The 22511-nt window shown below is 45.2% G+C and overlaps 1 protein-coding gene across 1 annotated transcript; it reads left to right on the forward strand.

Moving 5' to 3' along the window:
• The first annotated feature begins 7503 nt into the window (after positions 1-7503).
• Positions 7504-17047, forward strand: ODF1 (outer dense fiber of sperm tails 1). The gene is made up of 2 exons (XM_025394779.1): positions 7504-7987; positions 16473-17047. Exons 1-2 carry the CDS (start codon positions 7668-7670, stop codon positions 16912-16914), a joined length of 762 nt encoding a protein of 253 aa, XP_025250564.1. The 5' UTR covers positions 7504-7667; the 3' UTR covers positions 16915-17047.
• Positions 17048-22511: the final 5464 nt, after the last annotated feature.

Below are 22511 nucleotides of genomic sequence, written 5' to 3' on the forward strand. Positions count from 1 at the left end.
TACATATTTTGTATATTTCTCAGTTTTAATTCCTAATATGATCCATATTGATAGATAAAACCTACGTAACAAAAAGCTCTTTGGGATCCTCGATAGTTGTTGAGGATGTCAAGTGGTCCTGACACCAAGAAATTTGAGACATTAAATGAGATGAAGAAGACAGGTTTCACACTCCCCTGTCTGTCTGCTTTTCTGTCCCCTCCTCCTCCTCAGGCCATCCAGTCCCACCACTCATAGAGACACTGGATCTTGTCCTCTCTCCAGCTTTTAGCACCAGGAGCCCCACCTTGTTCCCCTGCTGGGCTCCTGCGGGGAGTTGAGAAGGAGTCAGTGAGCAGAATGTACCGCAGCCCCTGGGAGCTTTACCTAGAAAGCTGAGTCAGACAGAACAGTAGGTAAAAAGAGGGCTTTGGACTCCATGTTCTCTGCTTAAAAGCAACCCCCGCTGGAGGTAGAAAATTCGGGTGGAAAATCCATTCCGCATGCGGAGAACCCCTGGCAGAATGGCTCTCCTCTGTGAGGATGTTTTGTTCTGAAATGTTGGTATGCATTGACAAAGACAGTTGATGCTCCTCTACAAAAGAAGCATCCACACCACGCAAGGGAAAGCATTCTTGGCGAGAAATGTTCCTTTGGAAGAGAGGAAAACTTCTACTGCCAAGAGGAGAGAGGAGCTGTGAATCACTAGCTGGGCAGGTAGGAAGCAGCCCCACCCATCACCAGGTGGCTGCAGGCAGGACGCAGGGGTGTCATGGAGCAGAAAAGCACTTTACTCCATCTGAACAAAAATGTGCAGCAAGTCCAGCTCTACGTTTGCAGATAATGATCGAAGCAGGGGAACCAAAATCCTAATGTTTGAGTTCAATTTCTCTTTCATCTTTAAGGTCAAAGTCAAGAGAAATTTTCTTCTCACGGATCATTACTCTTCCAAGACAAAGCGCTGACTGCCCACGAAGAGCCCTGGCTCTGCCACTTCCTGTGTGAATGCTCTGCCTTAATGTTCTTGGCTACAAAATGGGGATAATAACTGGCCGGGCGTGGTGGCTCAAGCTTGTAGTCCCAGCACTTTGGGAGGCCGAGGCAGGCAGATCACAAGGTCAGGAGTTTGAGACCAGCCTGGCCAACATTGTGAAACCCTGTCTCTACTAAAAATACAAAAATTAGTCTGGTATGGTGGCGCATGCCTGTAATCCCAGCTATTTGGGAGGCTGAGGCAGGAGAATTGCTTGAACCTGGGAGGCGGGGGTTGCAGTGAGCCGTGATTGCACCACTGCACTCCAGCCTGGGCGACAGAGTGAGACTCCATCTCAAAAAAGAAAAAAACAAAAAGGGATAATAATAGTCCTACTTCATGAGGTCATTGTGAGGATTAGCCTGGCACAGACTCAAGCACTCATTAAATGTGAAATATCATTATTAGTCAAGTAAGCATCTATTAAGAGATAGACAGTTGTAGTGGTGGTAGTGGTAAGAATGTAATATTTTTTCAACTCCCTCAAGCTAATCAGGCCACCAGCTGCGAAAGAAGCAAGCCCTTCTGTTCCTAAGTAGACATGAAAATGTGCTCTTATGTTTGAATGACTCCAGTGTGAAGTTGAAAAAAAAATTTGGGGTCTCTGTTGTCATCAAGAACAATATAGACAGCCGCTAATGATTTTTATTGGAGAATTCGTGAGACTGAAAGCAAGGAGAGGGAAACACACAAGTGCAGGTGAGAGGGCAAGAGAGAGAAGAAGCTATAGTTGTCACAAAGAATTCAGAACTTCTAATAAGACTTCCGGCCAGGCACAGTGGCTCACACCTATAATCCCAGCACTCTGGGATGCCAAGGTGGGAATATCACTTGAGGCTAGGAGTTCGAGGCCACCCTGTGCAACATAGCGAGATCCTGTTTCTAAAAAAAACAAAACAAAACATACTCCTTACTACCCTTAGAGGTTGTAAGGAAGGAATGCGAGTTTGCATCCCAGATATGGGTTCAGTCCTGGGCAAATCAGAGTGGTTGGTCAACCTAACACCCCCATCTACTCTTCAAATCTTTTTGTTTTGTTTTGCTTTTGAGACAGAGTTTTGCTCTTGCCACCTAGGCAGGAGTGCAGTGGCGTGATCTCGGCTCATTGCAACCTTGGCCTCCCAGGTTCAAGCAATTCTCCTGCCTCAGCCTCCAAAGTAGCTGGGATTACAGGCATGCACCACCATACCAGACTAATTTTTGTATTTTTAGTGGAGACAGGGTTTCACCATGTTGGCTAGTCTGGTCTCAAACTCCTGACCTCAGGCAATCTGCCTGCCTTGGCCTCCCAAACTGCTGGGATTACAGGCATGAGCCACTATGCCTGATGAGGGACTTATTCATATATTTATTTGGTATGTAAAATTCACATGATTCTTTCTCAATATCTGAATGATCTGCTGCAGGCAAAAGGAAAGCACACTCTGAACTGCTCTAGAGCTTTTAGACCCCACCAGGCAAACGCAGCCTTTCCTCTGTAGCAACGTGGACCCTCAGGTTCACTTCTGTTGGGTGCAGCTGTAAGAGAATATATGAACACCCTCCTCCTCCTCATCCCTCACCGTACTTAGCAGGAAGATATTTGTTAAAGACCTTGTGGGCCGGGGAGAAAAGAGGGAGAAAAAATTACACTGATTGGTGTGGTTGGTCATAGGCATATTGGCTATCCACACCAATAAGAGGGCATCTCAACCCATACACAAGCCCTCATTTCTTCCATACTTATCTGCCTGGGGTGCTATAGCAGAGATTTTCTACTTGAGTAGGAAGTTGTCTGGATGACCTGGGTTTTCCGAAGCTAAAGTTCTGAGATTCTGGCACCAGCGAAGCCTCTCTGACTCCAGGGGCAGTGTTCATGTAGGGGTCTTCCTGGGGATTTCCAGCCATTTTCCCTAGTGTGGGTCTCTGTCATTGATCCATACCCACAGGGCCTTCAGGATGGTCGCTGCCCTGATGCAGCTGGATCTGGGTTAACAGGGAGGAGCTGGACTTGCTTGGGACAATATCCACTGGAGCCACAGCTGACTTGCAAGGTCAGCCTGGAATGGCCGTCTGTGGGTAGATCCAGGGGACAAACTGTCATCTCAGTTGGGTTCTTTAAATACGAGAAACAGAAACTAACTGGGTAACTGACTGGGAGCTTATTGGAAAGATGTGCAGGAGATCTTAGGCCGAAAGAAAAGCCAGGGACCAACTTGAAAATGATGGAACAGGGCAGTAACTAAGGTGTAGTCTCCTAGGGTGCACTGTCAGAATGAATCAGCTCCAACCGTCTTCAGGCTTTAGGTCTCTCTGCTAAAGATCAAATTCCCAGAAGAGAGTCAGATCGGCCAGCTTTAGTTTCATGCCTGCCCTTTGGCAAGGCAACTTTACTGGTAGCACTTAAGGGTAGAGGGTGGGAGTGGGGCGTGGAGAAAGTTATTTTATCAAAAGAAGGTGCATGGATGATGGACAGACCAAATTCCAGATGTCCATTCCAGGGAGACTTCCCCAATGGCCTGCTTAGGGGGATGGCAGGGGCCAAAGGTAGGCTCAGCAACTCAGTACACAGCTGATTTCTAGAGAGTTCAGTATCAGAAAGTGTTTCATTATAAAACTGGTGATATCCTCATTGAAGAAATTTGGAAATCGCAGAAAAGTCTAGAAAAAATAATTTTTAAAAGTCATCTATGATTCTACTAGCCAGAGTTAACCGCAGCTAATTTTTCAGGGTGTGTCTCTCCTTTTTTTTTTGAGACAGGATCTCACCCTGTTGCCCAGGCTGGAGTGCAGAGGTGCAATCATAGCTCAATGTAGCCTAGAGCCTCTGGGCTCAAGTGATCCTCCCTCCTCAGTCTCCTGAGTAGCTGGGACCATAGGCTTGTGCCACCATACCTGGCTAATTTTTAAATATTTTTGTAGAAGATAGGGTCTCACTGTGTTGCCCAGGCTGGTCTCAAACTCCTGGCCTCAAGCGATTCTATCCACCTCAGCCTCCCAAAGTACTGGAATTACAGGTGTGAGCCACCACACCTAGCCTATGGATTCTTTTTTACAGAGTTGAGGCTACACTGTGTGCATATTTCATATTAAGCACTGTGTATTGACCTGTTAGAAAAATGTCTTTGTAACATTGGTCTAGTGACTAGACTTGAGCTGTGGCTGTGCTACCTGCTGGAAGAGGCAGAGGGGACCTTCTTTGGCTCATTATTTCACCAACACTGGGGACCAAGCAAGTGTTGCCCAACTTGGGAAAGTGCCAAGGCCTGCCTTTCATCCAGAGGAAGTTCTATCTGGACATCAGCCAAGGTGAATGGGAGCTTCCATGGACATAGTGCTGCATACGGAAGGCCCTAGTTCCATATTAGAATCCATATTAGAGTCCTTCTGTTATGAATAGATCACATTTCCATCTCATTATTAAAGAAGACACTACCTTTATTTAGTCACTTAAAATGATAAGAATATACTTCATGATGAAGAGTAAAATCACTAGGAAGGGCCAGGAGTAGTGACTCATGCCTGTAATCCCAGCACTTTGGGAGGCCAAGGTGAGCAGATGGCTTGAGCCCAGGAGCTTGAGACCAGCCTGGGCAACATGGTGAGACCCCATTTCTACAAAAAATACAAAAGTTAGGCAGGCATGTTGGTGCATGGCTGTAGCCCCAGCTACTGGGGAGGCTGAGGTGGGAGACTCACCTGAGCTCAGGAGGTCAAGGCTGCAGAGAGCACACACCACTGCAGTCCAGCCTGGGTGACAGAGTAAGACCCCATCTCAAAAAAAAAAAAAATTCACTAGGAAGGTGGGATAATGGGAGAATCCTAGTTGAAATATAGCTATACCCATCTTAATAATGTGCCATGTATACACAGATGTGTATATTTAGACACCTGAACTTGTGGATTTAATAATATTAAACTGAGAGCTTGCCTGCTTCAATCTTTGCTGACATTTGCTAAGGGATATAATTCAAGGTGATATAAGAATTCTCTGTCACCTGGAGCTAGAGAAATCTGTACAACTCCTGCAATTAAATCTCAGGAAAGAGTAGGCCATGTTCCTATTAATAGGGTCCACCCCTCAGAATCAAATCACAGTGGGATCACTTTTGAAGAGGTCAGAATTTGTCCATAGAGGAGAATCATTCAACTTTGCTTTTTGACTCATTCCACGTGACTCAACGGGCCAGCCTCTCATTCTAATACCTCTAGGGACACTTGTTTGCTAAGACACATTATCTGCACAGAAAAGGTCCTCCTAAGTCAAGCCTGAGGAACATCGAGCCATTGGGAATGCCATGCTTAGTCTAGTGACACCCAAGGGACTCCAGCTGAGGGGGCTCTCACCTCTCTATTACTCCTTCTATGAGCCTTTCATGGACTCCTTCACTCTCCTCATTTCTAGTTATTTTTCCCTGGGAGTCAGCTTCAGCCCTCTTTTTTCATTCTGAATTATCTTGCCTGCTTCCAGGGTTCCAACTACCTGTGGAATTGTGGCTTCCTAATTTATATCTCTAGCCCAGCCTTTCCTCAAATTCCAGACCCTCTTATCTACAGGATACCCCAGATTTCTACCTTAAAGTTGTCACTAGCACCACCTGCTCACCAAATCCCCAAACTTACTCTTCTCCCTGTGTTATTTTTATCTTGGTGGCACCAAGAGTCTGCCAAGCTTGAAAGCTGGAAGTCAGTACTGATTCCTCCCTCACTCCATCCTCACTCTGTTCACTAAATCCTGTTTAATTCACCCAGTTGGTCATTCAGTGAGTATATTTCAAGCACCTGCTATGTGCCAGGCATTGTGTTAGGTATCTACTGTGAAGCAAAAATAGACAAGATCCTTGCCCTCATGGCTTACAGTACAGCTAGGGAAACAATGTCATGAAGGAAATGTGTCCTAAGTTATTAGTGTTTAGTCTGGGAGACAGGGAAGGCTTCCAGAAGAAAAGGGGAGATCTAAAGGATGACTTAAGAATTAAATGAATGAAAGTCATAGGTGGGGAGTTCAATTTCTAAGCAGACAGAACGTCCTGTGTATGAGCTCTGAATGAGGTGGAAGGAATGAGGCACGTCCTTCAAGGGACTAAGAAACGACCTCTGGAAAATGAGTGGTCTTCCAGGAAGGCCATCATGGCTGAGGTGTAATGAATTGCAGTAATACTGAGACGGGAGAGGAGAGTGGGGAAGTGGGAGAGGCCCCATTGCTCAGCACCTTGTAAAGATTTTGGTAAATTTTTTAAGAGGACAGAGGAGACTTTCAAGGTGGGTGGGATGGTGGGTGGGGAAGGTTGAGGAATGACAGATTTCTATATGAAAGTCACTCTGGCTACAATGTGGAAAATGGATTAGATGGGGCCTGGGCAGAGGTAGGGGAAGGCGATCCCACTGGCTTCCTCTTTGCCATCCCCGTAGCCATGATCCCCAGTCCAGATTTTTGTTGTCTCTTCTTGCCTTGCAGCAGAAAACACCTCTACTACTGTCCCTAGCAACTTACGTTCAGTGTGGCTGTCTCACTTCTGACAATAGAAAAGAAAATCAACAATCCTTCTTTGGGCTCAAAATTAAGTTCAAACTCCTTAGTCTGGCTACAGGTCCCTTCAAACCCAGCCCTTGTCTCCCTCACCAGTGTCACATCCAACCACTTTTCACCGATACCCTGTGCTCTAGTCCATACAAGGGAGATGCGAGAGCTGTACTGTAGTTTGAGGTGGAAGGACCAGAGTAGAGGCACCGAGAGCCAAATCTGAGGCTCAGTCAGAGGTCTAGAATATTAACTGAATAGAAAGTAAAGGAAACCGGCCGAAGTGGGGGTTTCAGGCAGTTGGCTTCCAGCACCTTCAGGGAGTTGGCTACGAGAGCGTCAAAGACCAATATTTGGGAAGCACTCAGGGACAAGGCATCTGGAGGCTTGGATGCAAGACCAAAGGTGTAGTCACTGGGAGGTAGTTCCCCAGGACAGGCCCCCGAGCACTGCCAGATGGGAGCTTAAGGACAGGACCCCCAACCAGTAGAGAACTGAGGTTCCCAGACAGCCATGACCACAGCTGGCAAAGAATGGGCAGGACTCAGACACCTGTAACTCAGAAGGTCAAGGGCAATGGCTGACTTGAGGATGACTTGGTAGGAGGAGAACGATGAGAACATTCTTTATATTCTACCTGTCTGGAGCCAGAATGAATTCTAGAACAAAAGGAGCAAGGCCAAGCTTCCAGTCAAGGCTAGAGCTAGAAGTGCGTGGAGAAAGGAGTGGGCAGCTCCTCCCTTCGCCTGCACCAAGTTCAACAAACACACAGTCATAGCCATGGCTGGTCCCCAGAGCATACACAAGGCAGGGGCGTTAGTGGCCGCCCCATGCACCCCGGTGAGCTGTGCTCACTTGGGAGACCCATCCTCCTTGAAGGTGAGTGAAATCTCAACATGAGTATGGTTCTGAGAGTAGCCCTGTAACTCTGAGGAGGGCCTCTGGAGACCATAACTGTGTACAGTTCACATGGTAACCAGAAGACTATGACATACTTCAGAAGGCGGTGAGGTCACAGAACACAAGCTTTAAAGTAAGTGAATCATGTGTGCCTCATTTATTTTTAAAAGCAACTTCTGAGAAGGGCTTAGAACAAATTTTTTCCCTGAGTGCCATTTCCCACAGGTACTCACAGAACAATAAGGTGTGACCATAATGGCTGCACTGAGTTGTCTCTTGGACAGTGTCAGAAGGGACATAAAGAAGGTGGACAGAGAACTAAGGCAACTGAGATGCATCGACGAATTTAGCACGCGGTGCCTGTGTGACTTGTATATGCACCCCTACTGCTGCTGTGACTTGCACCCATATCCGTACTGCTTGTGCTACTCCAAGCGATCACGCTCTTGCGGCCTGTGTGATCTCTACCCATGTTGCCTGTGTGATTACAAGCTTTACTGTCTGCGACCATCGCTCAGAAGTTTGGAGAGGAAAGCCATCAGAGCCATAGAAGATGAGAAGCGAGAGCTTGCCAAGTAAAATAACTTATTTTTAGATTTTTTTAGTCGGTATATTAGCCTTATAAGTTGGAATAAGGAAAAATATGTGACAATCAATACTTGAACAAAGATTAAAAGGGTTCAGGATAATGACCCTGGTGACTTAGGAAAGATTTAAGGAAAGAAGAGTAAATGAGTCTATGATGGGAATTGTTGGGTTCTCAAAAGACAATGTAATGATGTCGATTGGCAAGGTCGTTGGTGGTTTATAGCAAGAATGCCAGTATGATAAATAATGCGGCTTTAATGAAGGGAAGAAACAGGGGGTGTCATTAAAAAGCCATTGGAAGCAACAAACTAAACATTTTTCCTGGTTATGAGTAAAGTGATTTGAGTATATTTGGACTTACAGAAATGACTATAGGAGAAGTAATAATAATTGATCAAATCCTTAATGCGTGCCAGAGGCTTTACAAGCAGGAGAGCAAATTGAACAATAGAGGCATTGCCTTGGTCTTGTGGGAATATCATTCTCCTATCCCCCCACTCCAGACAAAGACTTACCTTGTGTCTGGAATTAGGTCTATCATGTTGGCCTCCCCTCTCACTCTAGCAAAGGTCTTGCAAATAAACTATGGACTGAGTTGTAGCTTTCAGGATAGACTTGAAAGGCTTTTTAATTGAATTGGGTAATTAAAAAGAGTCAGTTTAAAAAAAATTTGTTTTAGATTATGTTTTCTTTTTACCTGGAGAAGCCTTTCCTTTTCTAACTTTTTGCATATGCCATTTAGTCTGTTACTGTTGATGAAGAAGATGGTTCAAAGTGCTGTCCCTGGTTAAAGAAATAATACATTCATACACGGAAATAATAAGTAAACGTAGAAAGGATTGATGAAACATTTTACATATTGATGTATTAAGTCAAACAAGCAAAGTGCAGAAAAACTGATAGAAGATAGATAGATAGATAGATAGATAGATACACAGAGTCTCTTGATAACAGTGACAGTGATGTTTCTTTGGAAAAAGCAATAGGAGGCCAGGTGCAGTGGCTCATGCCTGTAATCCCAGCACTTTGGGAGGCCGAGGCGGGCAGATCACCTGAGGCCAAGAGTTTGAGACCAGCCTGGCTAACATGGTGAAACCCCATCTCTACTAAATACAAAAAAAAAAAAAATTAGCCAAGCATAGTAGCAGGTGCCTGTAATCCCAGCTACTTGTGAGGCTGAGGCAGGAGAATCGCTTGAACCCAGGAGGCAGAGGTTGCAGTGAGCCAAGATCGCGCCACTGCACTCCAGTCTGGGTGACAAAGCAAGACTCTGTTTCAAAAGAAAAAAAAAAAGGATAATTATTGTCTAGGTCACCAGCAGCTACCAATGGTCATGAATGAACCTCCTTCATAGCCTGGGAGCTTTCACCTGTAAATTCATCTACACTCTTTGAACCAATGTTTGTTTTCATTTCTTAGGGTATCAAGTTACATAAATTGCTAACACTTGAGGCAGGGGCTCTTTTTAAAATATTTGGTCCAAGTTAAGGTTTCCTTGTGAGCAGATCAGTATCCAGTCTCCTCCTACTTTTGTATACTTGAATACCCTTGTCCAGGTCTTTCCAGCCTCTGTCTCCTGGCTGCTCTCCTATCCCCAGACTCTACCAATTAAAATGCCCTCTGTCCTGTGCCATCTACTCTCTTTATGCCTCTTTCAGGAGCCTTGTTTCTTGGCATGCAGTAGAAACAGCTTCAAGCTTAATCTCGGCAGTGTAGTTTAGGCAAGAGGTAATGCTTTCTCTTGTTTGTGATGCTCTTCCTGACAGCCTCTGGGTCTTTGCCTACTTTTTCTGTGCCTGCAGGCAGTATATGAAGCTGGTGATGTCTTTACATTAATTCCTGGATCTCGGAAATGATAACTCCAAGTCCATTTTAGAAATGACCTCAGGCTTGTCCTCTTTATCTCTTCCAATTCATACCACCTTGTGAAATGTCTATGCTCTATTTCTGACAACCTGACATTTCACTCTCCAAAAGGGCTTAGTGTCATTTGCAAACCTAAATATTCAATTTTCCTGAATATGGGTGAATATGGGTGAAAATGTTAAACCCTGATTCTAGCCTCAGTCCCAGAAGGCCCCCACTGTAGTATTTTTTCTTCTAGTGCAATGCCATTTATTCTTATCTCTAAGCTAGCGCCTGATCCATAACTAAATAGATATAGAAATACCGTGTGGATTCAATTTTTTAAAACAATCTTTGGTGTGAAAGCTTGCCCAAGGCTTTTCGAGTTTAGAATTCATATTCACATGACCTTCCTCCCTTTTAAAGAATGCAAGGGGGTTGGTTAGTGACGACATATCCTTTCAGATGGCAGGCTGTGCTGTCCAGAAGGTTCTTTGCCCAATGTGAAGTGAAGACTCTCTGGTCTGTAGTTGTGTGGCCCCCTTGAAACTGTTTTTCTGGGTCAGAGTCAATCTGCTGTGTCTCTGGGTCCTCCTTTAATAACTGGTAAAAAGCCTCAGCCAACAGCTTCTTAATTCATCCCACAGATTACTTGAGCACTCCTGACTATAATAGTCAGTTATTTGATTGATGTATGTGTGGTGTTTTCTTAGACTGGGCATAGAAAATCCAATCTAAGCTGGGTGCACTGGTTCACACCTGTAATCCCAGCACTTTGGGAGGCTGTAATGGGAGAATTGCTAAAGTCTGGTAGTTCGAGATCAGCCTGAGCAACACAGGGAGACCCCATCTCTACAAAAAATAAAAATTAAAAAAATTAGCCAAGCGTGGTGGCACATGTTTGTGGTCCACAGTACTCAGGAGGCTGAGGTGGGAGGATTGCTTGAGCCTGGGAGGTCAGGACTGCAGTCAGCTGTGATTATGGCACTGCACTCCAGCCTAGGCAATAGAAAGAGACCCTGTTTCAAAGAAAGAAAGAGAGAGAGAGAGAGAGAGAGAGAGAAAGAAAGAAAGAAAGAAAGAAAGAAAGAAAGAAAGAAAGAAAGAAAGAAAGAAAGAAAGAAAGAGAGGAGAGGGAGGGAGGGAGGGAGGAAGGGAAGGAAGGAAGGAAGGAAGGAAGGAAGGAAGGAAGGAAGGAAGGAAGGAAGGAAGGAAGGAAGGAAGGAAATCCAATCCATTTCCATCCTTTATTGGGCAGCTGCTCCAGAAGACACCATATTGGCAGTGTCTTCCTTAGTAGAGACCCAAGTAAGCACCTTTGTTTCTTTAGCTTCTTTGATATCCTCTTTTCCTCCCCTAGAGGCAGGCAGTGCCCCTATCTCTTCCTCCCTCTTCCGGATTTAGAGGGGCTGAGGGGACTGCATTGGTTTCCTTTGTGGGAAGCCATGCCACCAGCCTGATTTAAGTTGTACCCGATTCACCACCACATTTCATGGGCTTCCCTACCCTCTGTCTTAAAGCTGGAGAAACAAAACCCAGGCCCTCCTCAATCCTGCCCTAGGAGTTTATTATCTAATTCATGGGTGCCCTGCGTGGCCAGGACACCAGGCAGTCCTCGGGAGCAAAAGAACCTTGATATACAGCTGTACTCTTTACCGGTACCTAGAAACGAATCCTGAGACCGTGTTTCTGTCCACGTACCCAAGTGTCTGTGGCTGGCACGAATCTCAGTGAAAAATTCCCTTGAAATCCCCACACCGGGGGCACTCTCAAAACTTCAAAAACCTGCCTCCTCATTTCTTGGTTCCCTCTTCATGCTCTGAGGATGAGGTTTTCACTGAATCCACTCTTGCTTGGTGAGACTGATGAGTCAGGCCTCATGGTGAGCTCTTTGTGGGTTTAGAGGTGCCTTGCCCAGGTCTAAGCCCTCAGAGAAAGCTTTCTAGTCTCCCTCATTCTCTAACCCAGAGGTCGAAGTATAAGTGAGCCCTATGGGGCTTTCTGGCTGGTGCAAGGCTGGCTTTTCCACTCCCACTGAGGGGAGCTCTCCCTTGTTTCCCTCTGTGTCCTCTACAGAAGTGGAAGTGAATTGGGCCTTTGCCTGCCTCTCATCATAGACTCTTCACATCCATACTTCTCACAGCTCAGTCACCCGTTGGCTGCAGGGGTAAAAGTCGCTTCCCATCTAGGCCAAATGCATTGCTATGATTTGGTTTGACCTTGTTGTTTAATGATATAAGACTTAAAGCTTCAGATTTAGGGTAAGTCCATGTAAGGTGGGGCCTGGTGCAGCTTGATAAAGAAGACTTACACTTTATTGAGTGAAACTGTTCCTAGCACTTCATGTTCATTTAAGCCTTGTAACATGGGTGACATATTGGGTGATATTATCTTGGTCATCTTACAGACAATGAAACAGATTCAGGGGCCATGTTCTTGATCACTAGGTGGTGGCAGAGCCAAGACTTGAAGCTGTGTGTGCCTGAGTCTGGAATCTGTGAGCCTAATCTCTGGTCAGTGGTTCTCAATGTGTGGCCCCTGAAGCTGATTAGTAGCATTACCTGCAGCATGTTAGAAATGCAGATTCTCAGATCCACCCTAGACCTGCTAGTTCTGAAACCTCTGAAACTCTAGGGGTGGGATCCAGCCACCTGTGTTTTTTTGTTGCTGTTGTTGTTTTGTTTTGTTTTTCTGAGATGGAGTCTTGCTCTGCCGCCCAGGCTGGAGTACAGTGGTGTGATCTCGGCTCACTGCAACTTCTGCCTCCTGGGTTCAAGCGATTCTACTTTCTCGGCCTCCTGAGTAACTGGGACTAGAGGTGCGGACAACGACGCCCAGCTAATCAGCCACCTGTGTTTTAACAAACCCTGCAGGAGAGTCAGATGCACTTGTGCCATGCTGCCTGGCTCCCTGCTGAGTGACATTGTCCTCAGTATCAACCCGAAAGCCTGGAGAAGAGAGAAAAGGCTGGAAAATAAGAGAAAGGGGGAAGAAAGGAGAAGAGAAAGAAAAAGATGTGTTGGAAAGAGAAGGATCAAGTTTAAATGGGACTTTGGGATGGAGCTAAATTCAGGAGAAAAAGCAAAGTACTCCAACGAAGCCTAGAGGAAGGCCTGCCCCACCTGGTTCCCTGGTAGAGGTAGATATTTTTGATATCTTCATTACTTTACTCATGACCAGGCTGAATCTGATTTATATCTTTGAGAAGATGGCTGGGTATGCAGCTGGTCATTGCTGTGGGCAGCATGTTTCATATTTGGGAGTCTGGTTGTACATCCAGGTGAAATTCAGCACTAGCAGGGAGGAAAGGAGGCCGCACAGAGCAGTAGACACAGGCACTGGCTGTCTGCTAGCTTTTCCCAGCCTTCCCAAGAGGCTTCTGCAAAGGAGCTGATTTCCCTACGTTTACTGAGGCTAAGCTTCGCCCCCATGACAACAAGTATAGGAGGCAAACTCTCTTTGTGCAGAACCCCATAGAGCCATGAAAAATTCCAGGTGGGGTGATGGGGACATCACCAGGCAGGAGTCAAATTGCAAGTTCAGAGTTGAGTCTGATGAGTAAAATGTGGCTTCTGCAAGTTTCCCCTAAACCAACACATCTTCCCTGATAACCACTGACTTAGAAGCAAGAAGAAAAGGAAGCATGATCTGGCCAAGACTTTTTGGGTGACTTCCTGAAGACATTTGTGAGACTCTTGTGCAGCTGTCGCAGAGCCACAGGAACCAAAGTGACAAGAATAGAGGAAAAAAAGGAACCCAAGCAACAAAATACATGAAATTGTGCCCTGGGACCCAGGTTACTTAGAGGAGATGAATCTGGGCACTGACTTGGGCTTATAGACCTGGCTCCCAGATCCAGCTTCTGTGGAGGTCAAGAGGGCTTTGCCAAAACCAGCTGTGGCCAGAGCCGGGGCCACTAGCAAGGACTCCTAGCTGGGGTCCTTGGCCCTCCTTTAGGAGGCCCGGCTGCATCATCCTAGTGGGATTTGATGTTTCTCGTCTCATATGAGAAGATCTGAGCTGAACGGGAGAAGTTTGATTCTCAGACCATGCACACACCGTGGGAGAGTCTTGAAAGGCCTAGAGAGTGCCCATCTTGCTCTGTGCTTCCCCTTGGCCTTGGCTGCTCTGACTTTAAGCCTGTAATCCATCCAGAGAGGGTACCATGCCTGGAGTTTGGGTTGGTTCCCTGCATCTTTGTGGGCTATTTTCTGCCCATCCAGCAAGATAGAGTGCTTGTTCTCCTGCTTACCTCACAAAGATAGATTTCAAAGAGTCCAAAATTCTCCTACTTTCTCCTTAGTGTGGCATAGGGTACCCTGGCACACCCAGGGCAAGAAAGACAATCATGCCCCATGCCACCCCCAGGTTCCACGGGGCAAGAGGTAGAAATGGGGCTGAGGTCAGGTGTGGTGGCTCACACCTGTAATCCCAGCACTTTGGGAGGCTGAGGCAGGCAGATCACAAGGTCAGGAGATTGAGACCATCCTGGCTAACATGGTGAAACCCCCTTCTCTACTAAAAAAAAAAAAAAGCCAGGCATGGTGGTGAGCACCTGTACTCCCAGCTACTCAGGAGGCTGAGGCAGGAGAATGCCGTGAACCCGGGAGGTGGAGCTTGCAGTGAGCCAAGATCACGCTACTGCTCTCCAGTCTGGGCGACAGAGCGAGACTCTGTCTCAAAAAAAAAAAAAAAAAAAAAAGAAATGGGACTGAATACAGTCCTCTGGGTGTATTACACAAGTTGTTTCTGTTTGCCTCAGTGTCTTCTGGGACTGAGTTCTACTTGACCATTTTATAATTAGCCACTAAGAGTCTTGATTTGTAACTTTCAGTACAAGGTAGTGAACACTCAAACTGCTAATCTAATCATGTTAGGGCTCAAGTGGAAAATACAGATAAAAATCAGTATGTATAGCATGATTTCATAAGAACACATACAAAACTCTCTCTCTTTCTGCATGTATATAGGACTACACACACATACACACACACACACACACAAAGTCAAACACCAAAATGCTGAGTTATATGAGATTATAGGTATTTTTAAAATAGTCCATATGTTTACTTATCTGTATCTTGAGTCTTCTACAATGAACTTGTATAACTTATGTAACAAAAAGAAGTAACTGCATAAACAAAATTTAACATACAAAAGTGATATGGTGATAATTACATCTGCATCACAGTTATTATTGTGAAGATTAAATGAAATATGTCTTTAACATGCTTAGCACTTTCCACAGCACACTGAAAAAAAAAAAGACAAAAACTTAACATCCTATGTGCTAAGCATTATTGTAAATATTTTCTTGCATTAACTAATTTAAGCCTCACAGCAACCCAATGATGTAGACTATTTTTATTGCCCCAGTTTTACAGATGAGGAAACTGAGGCACAGAAAAGTAAGTTATCCACATGGCAGAGCCAATCTTTAAACCTAGGTACACCAGTTCCAGAGTCTGTTCTTAGGCACTTTGCTTTACTACCTCTTGATGGATCATAACTGATCAATTAGTGGGAGCTGCTGTTATTGTTTTTATTAAGGATTTACACAATAGAACTACTGAATAGCAAAAGGTAGCTCTGTAGGAACCATGGTAGCTCTGCAGTGAGAACAGAGGAGAGCGCTGATATGTAGCATTTTCCAATTTCCGTGGTGTAAATATCCTCATCACGACTATGATTGATTTCAAGCTATCAGCATGCAGTACTAAATGGGGAGTTGGGAAGAGATGTGCACTATCAGCTCTTGCCAGCTGATGCGATCCTGATTCAGGACTCCACTGGCAGGCTGTTCTGAATCTGATCAACATGGCCCCACCCAGCTGACTGCATTTCTGCTGCTGCCAGCTGTCCAGAGCCTAGAGTGACTTCCCAGCCTGGAGGAGCCAGGCCCTGTTGGGCAGAGCCAGGCCAGGGCTCTCCTGCCATCCTTGTTTGATTGAGCTTTCAGGCTGTCTCTGTGCAATTGCCAGAGGTAGCACCTGTCCTATGAACCAGTAGGGCTGGGTTCTAAAGTTGACAGCCATCTCTAAAATGCAGATTTTAAATGGTACCTTAGTAGTTACATCCCATTTTTAAATCTATATAAATACAAAATATAATTTATATATATAATTTAATTATAACTATATACACAATTTAATTATAGTAATAATGAGAGTGATAATAATTAAGCAGGATTTATAATGTATCAAGCACAGTGCTAAGTAAAATATCATAATCTCATCGAATCCTCTAATAGCCCTATATGATGCAGGCATTAATATAATTATTATCTCCATTTTGCAGATGAGGAAACTGAGGCACAGAGGGGTTAAGGAACCTACCCAAGGATGCATAACTAATAAAAGGAGGAGCTGGTATTTAAACACGAGAGAAAGATTTGGAAGGGCAGGCAGCATGCATTCATTGTGAATAGCGGTGTACTTGTGGGGCAGTGTGATTCACATGGGTGGACCACACTTTTTACTTCATGCATTTGTGTAAAGTTTATTTTCACAGTGGCTAGTGTTAACTTTGGCTATTTCAAAAGCTAGAAATCAAAATATTGCTTCTCAAGCTGTGTCTGGATTCTGAGGTCTGAGCTCTCTCCCACCCTATCCCTTTCCTCAATTCCAGACTGAGAAGAACAACAAATAGAATTCTGGCTTCCTCCTGCTGTAGCAGTAACATTTTAGGATCAGTGAATGTATGCGGTTTTGAACCTGATCAAGTCAAAGTTCGAGTGAAGGATGGAAAGGTATGTGTGTCGGCTGAGCGGGAGAACAGGTACGACTGCCTCGGATCGAAAAAGTACAGCTACATGAACATCTGCAAAGAGTTCAGCTTGCCGCCCTGTGTGGATGAGAAGGATGTAACATACTCCTACGGGCTCGGCAGTTGCGTCAAGATCGAGTCTCCTTGCTACCCTTGCACTTCTCCCTGCAACCCTTGCAACCCCTGCAACCCGTGCAGCCCCTGCAACCCCTGTAGCCCCTGCAGCCCCTGCAACCCATGTGACCCTTGCAACCCGTGTTATCCCTGTGGAAGCCGATTTTCCTGTAGGAAGATGATTTTGTAAAGTGCACATAGGAACCCATTACTTAATAGAAGTCAGCTACTCAACCCAGGCAGCTCTCTCAATGTTTCTCCTCTCCATCCCCTGGCCCCTGTTGTTCAAGTAGGTAGGAAACTGAATACATAATTGCAATCTGCTGGTGTTGTGTGAAAGTCTTTTGGTTAAACCCACTGCAGGAGCCCTGCAGAGTTAGTGAACACTGAAATGATTAGTGGATGGGAATAGAAGGATGATATATGGTGAGACCCACCCTCCCACTCCCTCCTCCATACCCAACTACCTCCAAACTCCAGGAGAAGACACTTTTCTGGTGGGCATCCCCAGACATTGTTTTCCAGATGCTCCAGTGAAATGGCCTAACCCAGAAACCAAATGGTCAAAGCAGAAACAGATTAACTAGAGTTGAAGGCAAACACATTTTCAAAGCACTGCAGTAGGGAGTCCTGGAAAGAGACTCCTCAAGCACAGTGGGGTCGTGGTTTTACTGGACAATGATCAGAATACAAAAAGTGTGGGGTGGTAGGTGGGATGAGGGGCATGTTTGCTGGCCAAGGCAGGGTGGCCATACAGCTTGTCATTTTTCAACATTCCTGTGGTTTGGGGAATTGGCCAGCTCTGGTTAGCATATGGATGCTAAACAAAACGTTAAAAAAAAAAAAAAAAAAAAAGCAAAACTGAAACTAAACAAACCAGCTTTGGTTTGCAACCTGCTTGAGATTTATTACAACTATCTCTTTTTCTATTTTTTTTCTTTTTCTTTTCTTTCTTTTCTTTTTTTTTTTCTTTTGACAGAGTCTTGCTCTGTCCTCCAGACTGGAGTGCAGTGGTACAATCTCAGCTAAATACAACTTCTGCCTCCCAGATTCAAGTGATTATTCTGCCTCAGCCTCCTGAATAGCTGGGATTACAGGCGTGCAGCACCATGCTTGGCTAATTTTTTTGTATTTTTAGTAGAGACAGGGTTTCACACTGTTGGCCAGGCTGGTCTCGAACTCCTGACCTCAGGGGATCCACTGCTTTGGCCTCCCAAAGTGTTGGGATTACAGGCATGGGCCACCGTGCCCGGCCTCTTTTCTTTTCTTTTTTTTTTAGACAGGGTCTTGATCAGTCATGAAGTCTGGAGTGCAGTGGTACAATCATGGCTTACTGCAGCCTTGATCTCCTGGGCTCCAATGATCCTCCCACCTCAGCCTCCTGTGTAGTTGGGACTACAGGTGCATGTTACCAAGGCAGGCTAAGTTTTGTATTTTTGGTGGAGACAAGATTTTGCCCTGCTGCCCAAGCTGGTCTTAAACTCCTCAGCTCAAGAAATCCACTTGCTTCGGCCTCACAAAATGCTGGGATTACAGGTGTGAGTCACTGCACCTGGCCTGTCTCCTTTTCTTAATTTCTGAAACTGCTTTTAGACACAGAAGCTCAATTCAAAGGTCAGGAGTGGAAAAGTACAGCTTTCACAAAACGATAGCGTAAGTCACCTGAACTTGGATCTGCCTGGAGGACACAGTCCATAAGCCAGGGTTCTTTATTACCAGGATTGAAATAAGTGTAAAGAAAGTACGAGATGATGGGGAAGAATCAGAATGAGGATACTGGCTGGTTTCCAACCTGACTCTCAGAGGGAACATAAAGCCCTCCTGTTTGCACAGTAAGTCTCTTCCTGAGTTTCAGCGGCATGTGGGTGACACAGTAGATCTCAGCATTGGCTCCACATGGGGATCACTTGGGGTGCTTTAAACATATGGATGCCAAGCAAAACATACAAAAAAAAAAAAAAACTAAACTAAAACTAAAAGCTAAAAAAGGCAAAAATTAAAACAAAAGGCAGATGTCTATGTCCTTTCTCCAGAGAACCTAATGTAATATAGGTGAGATGCAACTTGGGCATTGTGACTTTTAAAAGCTTCCCAGGTGATTTAAGAATGCAGCTAAGGTTGAAAAGCTCTGGATGGGATATTAAAGCTATCCCAGCCTTTTATTTTAAAAACTTCCTTTAGGCCAGGCACGGTGGCTCTCCTCTGTAATCCCAGCACTTTAGGAGGCTGAGGGGAGAAGATCGCTTGAGCCCAGGAGCTGGAGACCAATCTGGGGAACACAGCAAGACCTCATCTCTACTAAAACTTTATTTATTTGTTTTTATTTTTTGAGACAGAGTCTTGCTCTGTTGCTCAAGCTGGAGTGCAGTAGTGCAGTCTCGGCTCACTGCAACCTCCGTTTCCCGGGTTCAAGCTATTCTCCTGCCTCAGCCTCCTGAGTAGCTGGGATTACAGGCATGCACCACCACGCCCAGCTAATTTTTTGTATTTTTAGTACAAATGGGGTTTCACCATGTTGGCCAGGCTGGTCGCTAACTCCTGACCTCATGATCCACGTGCCTTGGCCTCCCAAAGTGCTGGGATTACAGGCGTGAGCCACTGCGCCTGGCCTCTACTAAAAATTAAAAAAAAATAGTTAGGCGTGATGGCACATGCTTGTGGTCCTAGCTACTTGAGAGGCTGAGGCAGGAGGATCACTTGAAGCCTCGGATATCAAGGATGCAGTGAGCTATGATCATGCTACTGCACTCCAGCTCGGGCAACAGAGCAAGACCTTGTCTTAAAACAAACAAAAATTCACTTTGGGAGGCCGAGACGGGCGGATCACGAGGTCAGGAGATCGAGACCATCCTGGCGAACACGGTGAAACCCCGTCTCTACTAAAAAATACAAAAAACTAGCCGGGCGAGGCGGCGGGCGCCCGTGGTCCCAGCTACTCGGGAGGCTGAGGCAGGAGAATGGCGTAAACCCGGGGGGCGGAGCTTGCAGTGAGCTGAGATCCGGCCACTGCACTCCAGCCCGGGCGACAGAGCCGGACTCCGTCTCAAAAAAAAAATAAAATAAAATAAATAAAAATAAAAAATAAAAAAATTCACAAACAAAAAGCTTCCTTCAAGTTCAATGCTGAAGAATACTGATGGTGGTAACAGACGTATTTTGTTTTCAATTAAGGGAAGTAATGGCCCTCTAACAGAAGTGTTGAATAAAACATAATGAACATTTCAAAAATTTACCTGTATAAGTATCATGCCATGTTTTGAATATATGTTTATAAATATCCTATTTTCTAAGGTATAAATTTTTGGAAAATGAATTTGAAGAAATTTCACCCTAGTCAATGGGATGCCACTGGGGTCTTTTGGCAGCCACCACTACTTCTTAAATGTGGAAAATAAACACTAAAAACATATTTTTACAAACTTGAAGCATTTATCAATAATTTTATTTTGTCTTATATAAAGCCACTGAGGTCCTAACCCGTTGGATAAGCAGGAACTTCTGTCCTCTGGTGGGTGCCATTCTAGGACACTCTTAGGAACAGTTCATTCTTTGATTCACTCACACACTGACCCACCCTCCTTTTTGTTGGTCCCGCAGCTCATCCATTCATCCATCAACCTGCCAGCCAGACTTTATCATTTTGAATGCCAGATACTGTGCTCTGCAACAGGGATGGAGAGAGAAAGCACCCTTTTCACAAATGCCTCACATTAGACTCAAGGAGGGATGCTATGAAGGGGCTCAGGGTGGAGGGTGGAGAGAGCCAAAGAAACTGAATGTGCAAGAGCTAGAGAGGACAAAGGGGCCTTCCAGACTGGCCCTGGGCATTCCCAAGGTTTATTGTCGACATCCCTGTCTCGAAGTAAGCTTCAGGTAAGCCTGAGTCTGACCTGCAGGGAATTGGTGGCCTTGGTGTGCTCACCACCCCTAATAGGGAAAGACTTGCTAGAAAGACAAGGATGTATCTACTGAGTCCACTGCTCTGAGTAATTCACAGCGCCAGGAGCTTCTATATTTTAAGGCGAGACTAAGCTCCGTGATATACTGTCAGCGCACTTGACAGTGTGGAATCAAGAAGTAAATCATACAGTGTGGGAGGGAAGTGCCCTCCAATCTCAGAGAAGGTGTGGGGAGGGGAAGCAGGCCTGAGTGGGAGGCAGAGCCTGGCTGTGGGCCCTGTCTGAGGCCTGCAGGAAAGGCACAGAGCAGGGCTTAGTCCATGAACTAACTGGGTTCCTGGGGATGCGGAGGAAGTTGATACAAAGGAGAAGAAAGAAGAAACATTTGCTGCTTTCAAAATTGCCCTTGGCTGGTCGGATGAACCCCAGGGCTCCGACAGCTCGGCTGTGGCCTTTAATGCAATTTTGTAGGTCCGGGTCCAGTCGTAAACACCCGACTCCATCTACCTGGGTAGGAGATGGGAATGGGGGTGACTCTTGAAGGGGCAGAAGAGAGAAATCAGCTGCTCTGAGCTGCTTCACTGCCCAGCACATGTGTGATGAATGAACATATAAATTAGGCAAATGTGCCACCTTCTAATAAACGTGTTTGGTAATACTGTAGAACTAAGAGCAATGAAGATAATTATACTTCTTTATTATTATTATTATTTTTGAAACAGGGTCTTGCTCTGTCACCCAGGCTGAAGTGCAGTGGCACAATCTTGGCTCACTGCAGCCTCAAATTCTGGGCTCAAGCAATCCTCCCACCTCAGCCTCCTAAGTAGCTGGGACTACAGGCACATGCCACCATGCCTGGCAAATTTTATCTATTATTTTGTAGAGATGGGGTCTCGATACATTGCCCAGACTGTCCTCGAACTCCTGGCTTCAAGTGATCCTCCCACCTCAGCCTCTCAAAATGCTAGTATTACACCTGTGAGCCACCACACCTGACCTGACCGTTACACTTCTTAGTGTTCATGGAATAGATTTTAGAGCCAAAGATCTATTTCACCGCGTTAGGAATTTAAAATTTCTTGGGTATAGGACCAGGGAGAATCCATATCCAATGACTATCTTGTATTATTTGATTTCTTTTAAAGCTCATGTAGTGAATTATTTTATAAAATGATATTGTTGGGATGGGCGTTGTGGCTCACGCCTGTAATCCCAGAACTTTGGGAGGTTGAGGTGGGTGGATCACCTGAAGTCAGGAGTTCGAGACCAGCCTGGCCAACATGGAGAAACTCCGTCTCCGCTAAAAATACAAAAATTAGCTGGGTGTGGTGGTGGGTACCTGTCATCACAGCTATTTGGGAGGCTGAGGCAGAAGCTCTTGAACCTGGCAGGCGGAGGTTGCAGTGAGCCGAGATCACACCGTTGCACTCCAGCCTGGGCCACAAGAGTGAGACTTCATCTCAAAAAAAAGAGAAGAAAATAAAATGATGTTACGAAAGATCCTCAGGTGACTATTCTTAAGTCATTGTAAATAGTTTTATTTAGTGAGTTCTTCATGTCACCAGAACTAATGGAATAAGTAAGTTTTAAAATTATTTCAACTTCTCTTCCGTGCACAAAAATTCCTTTTTCTCTCTCTGTCTCTATCTCTGTCCCTCTTTGTTGCTTTCTTTGTCTCTTTGTCTTCCTCTCCCATTTAAGTGCCTATGAGTGTCACAGGTTGGAAAAGTTTGGGACACTCTCATTTAGCTCTTTGGCTGAGGACATTATGCTAAAAGTTAAGCTAAAATGGATACTGAAACCAGAAGATGCTGGGTTTGTAAAACAAGTAAGGGGAGAGGGAGTCGCTGGGTGACCCAGATGAATTCCAGTAAAGTTTGTAGGGTTT

The sequence above is a fragment of the Theropithecus gelada genome, chromosome 8 (genome assembly GCF_003255815.1).
Source record: "Theropithecus gelada isolate Dixy chromosome 8, Tgel_1.0, whole genome shotgun sequence".
Taxonomy (NCBI): Eukaryota; Metazoa; Chordata; class Mammalia; order Primates; family Cercopithecidae; genus Theropithecus; species Theropithecus gelada.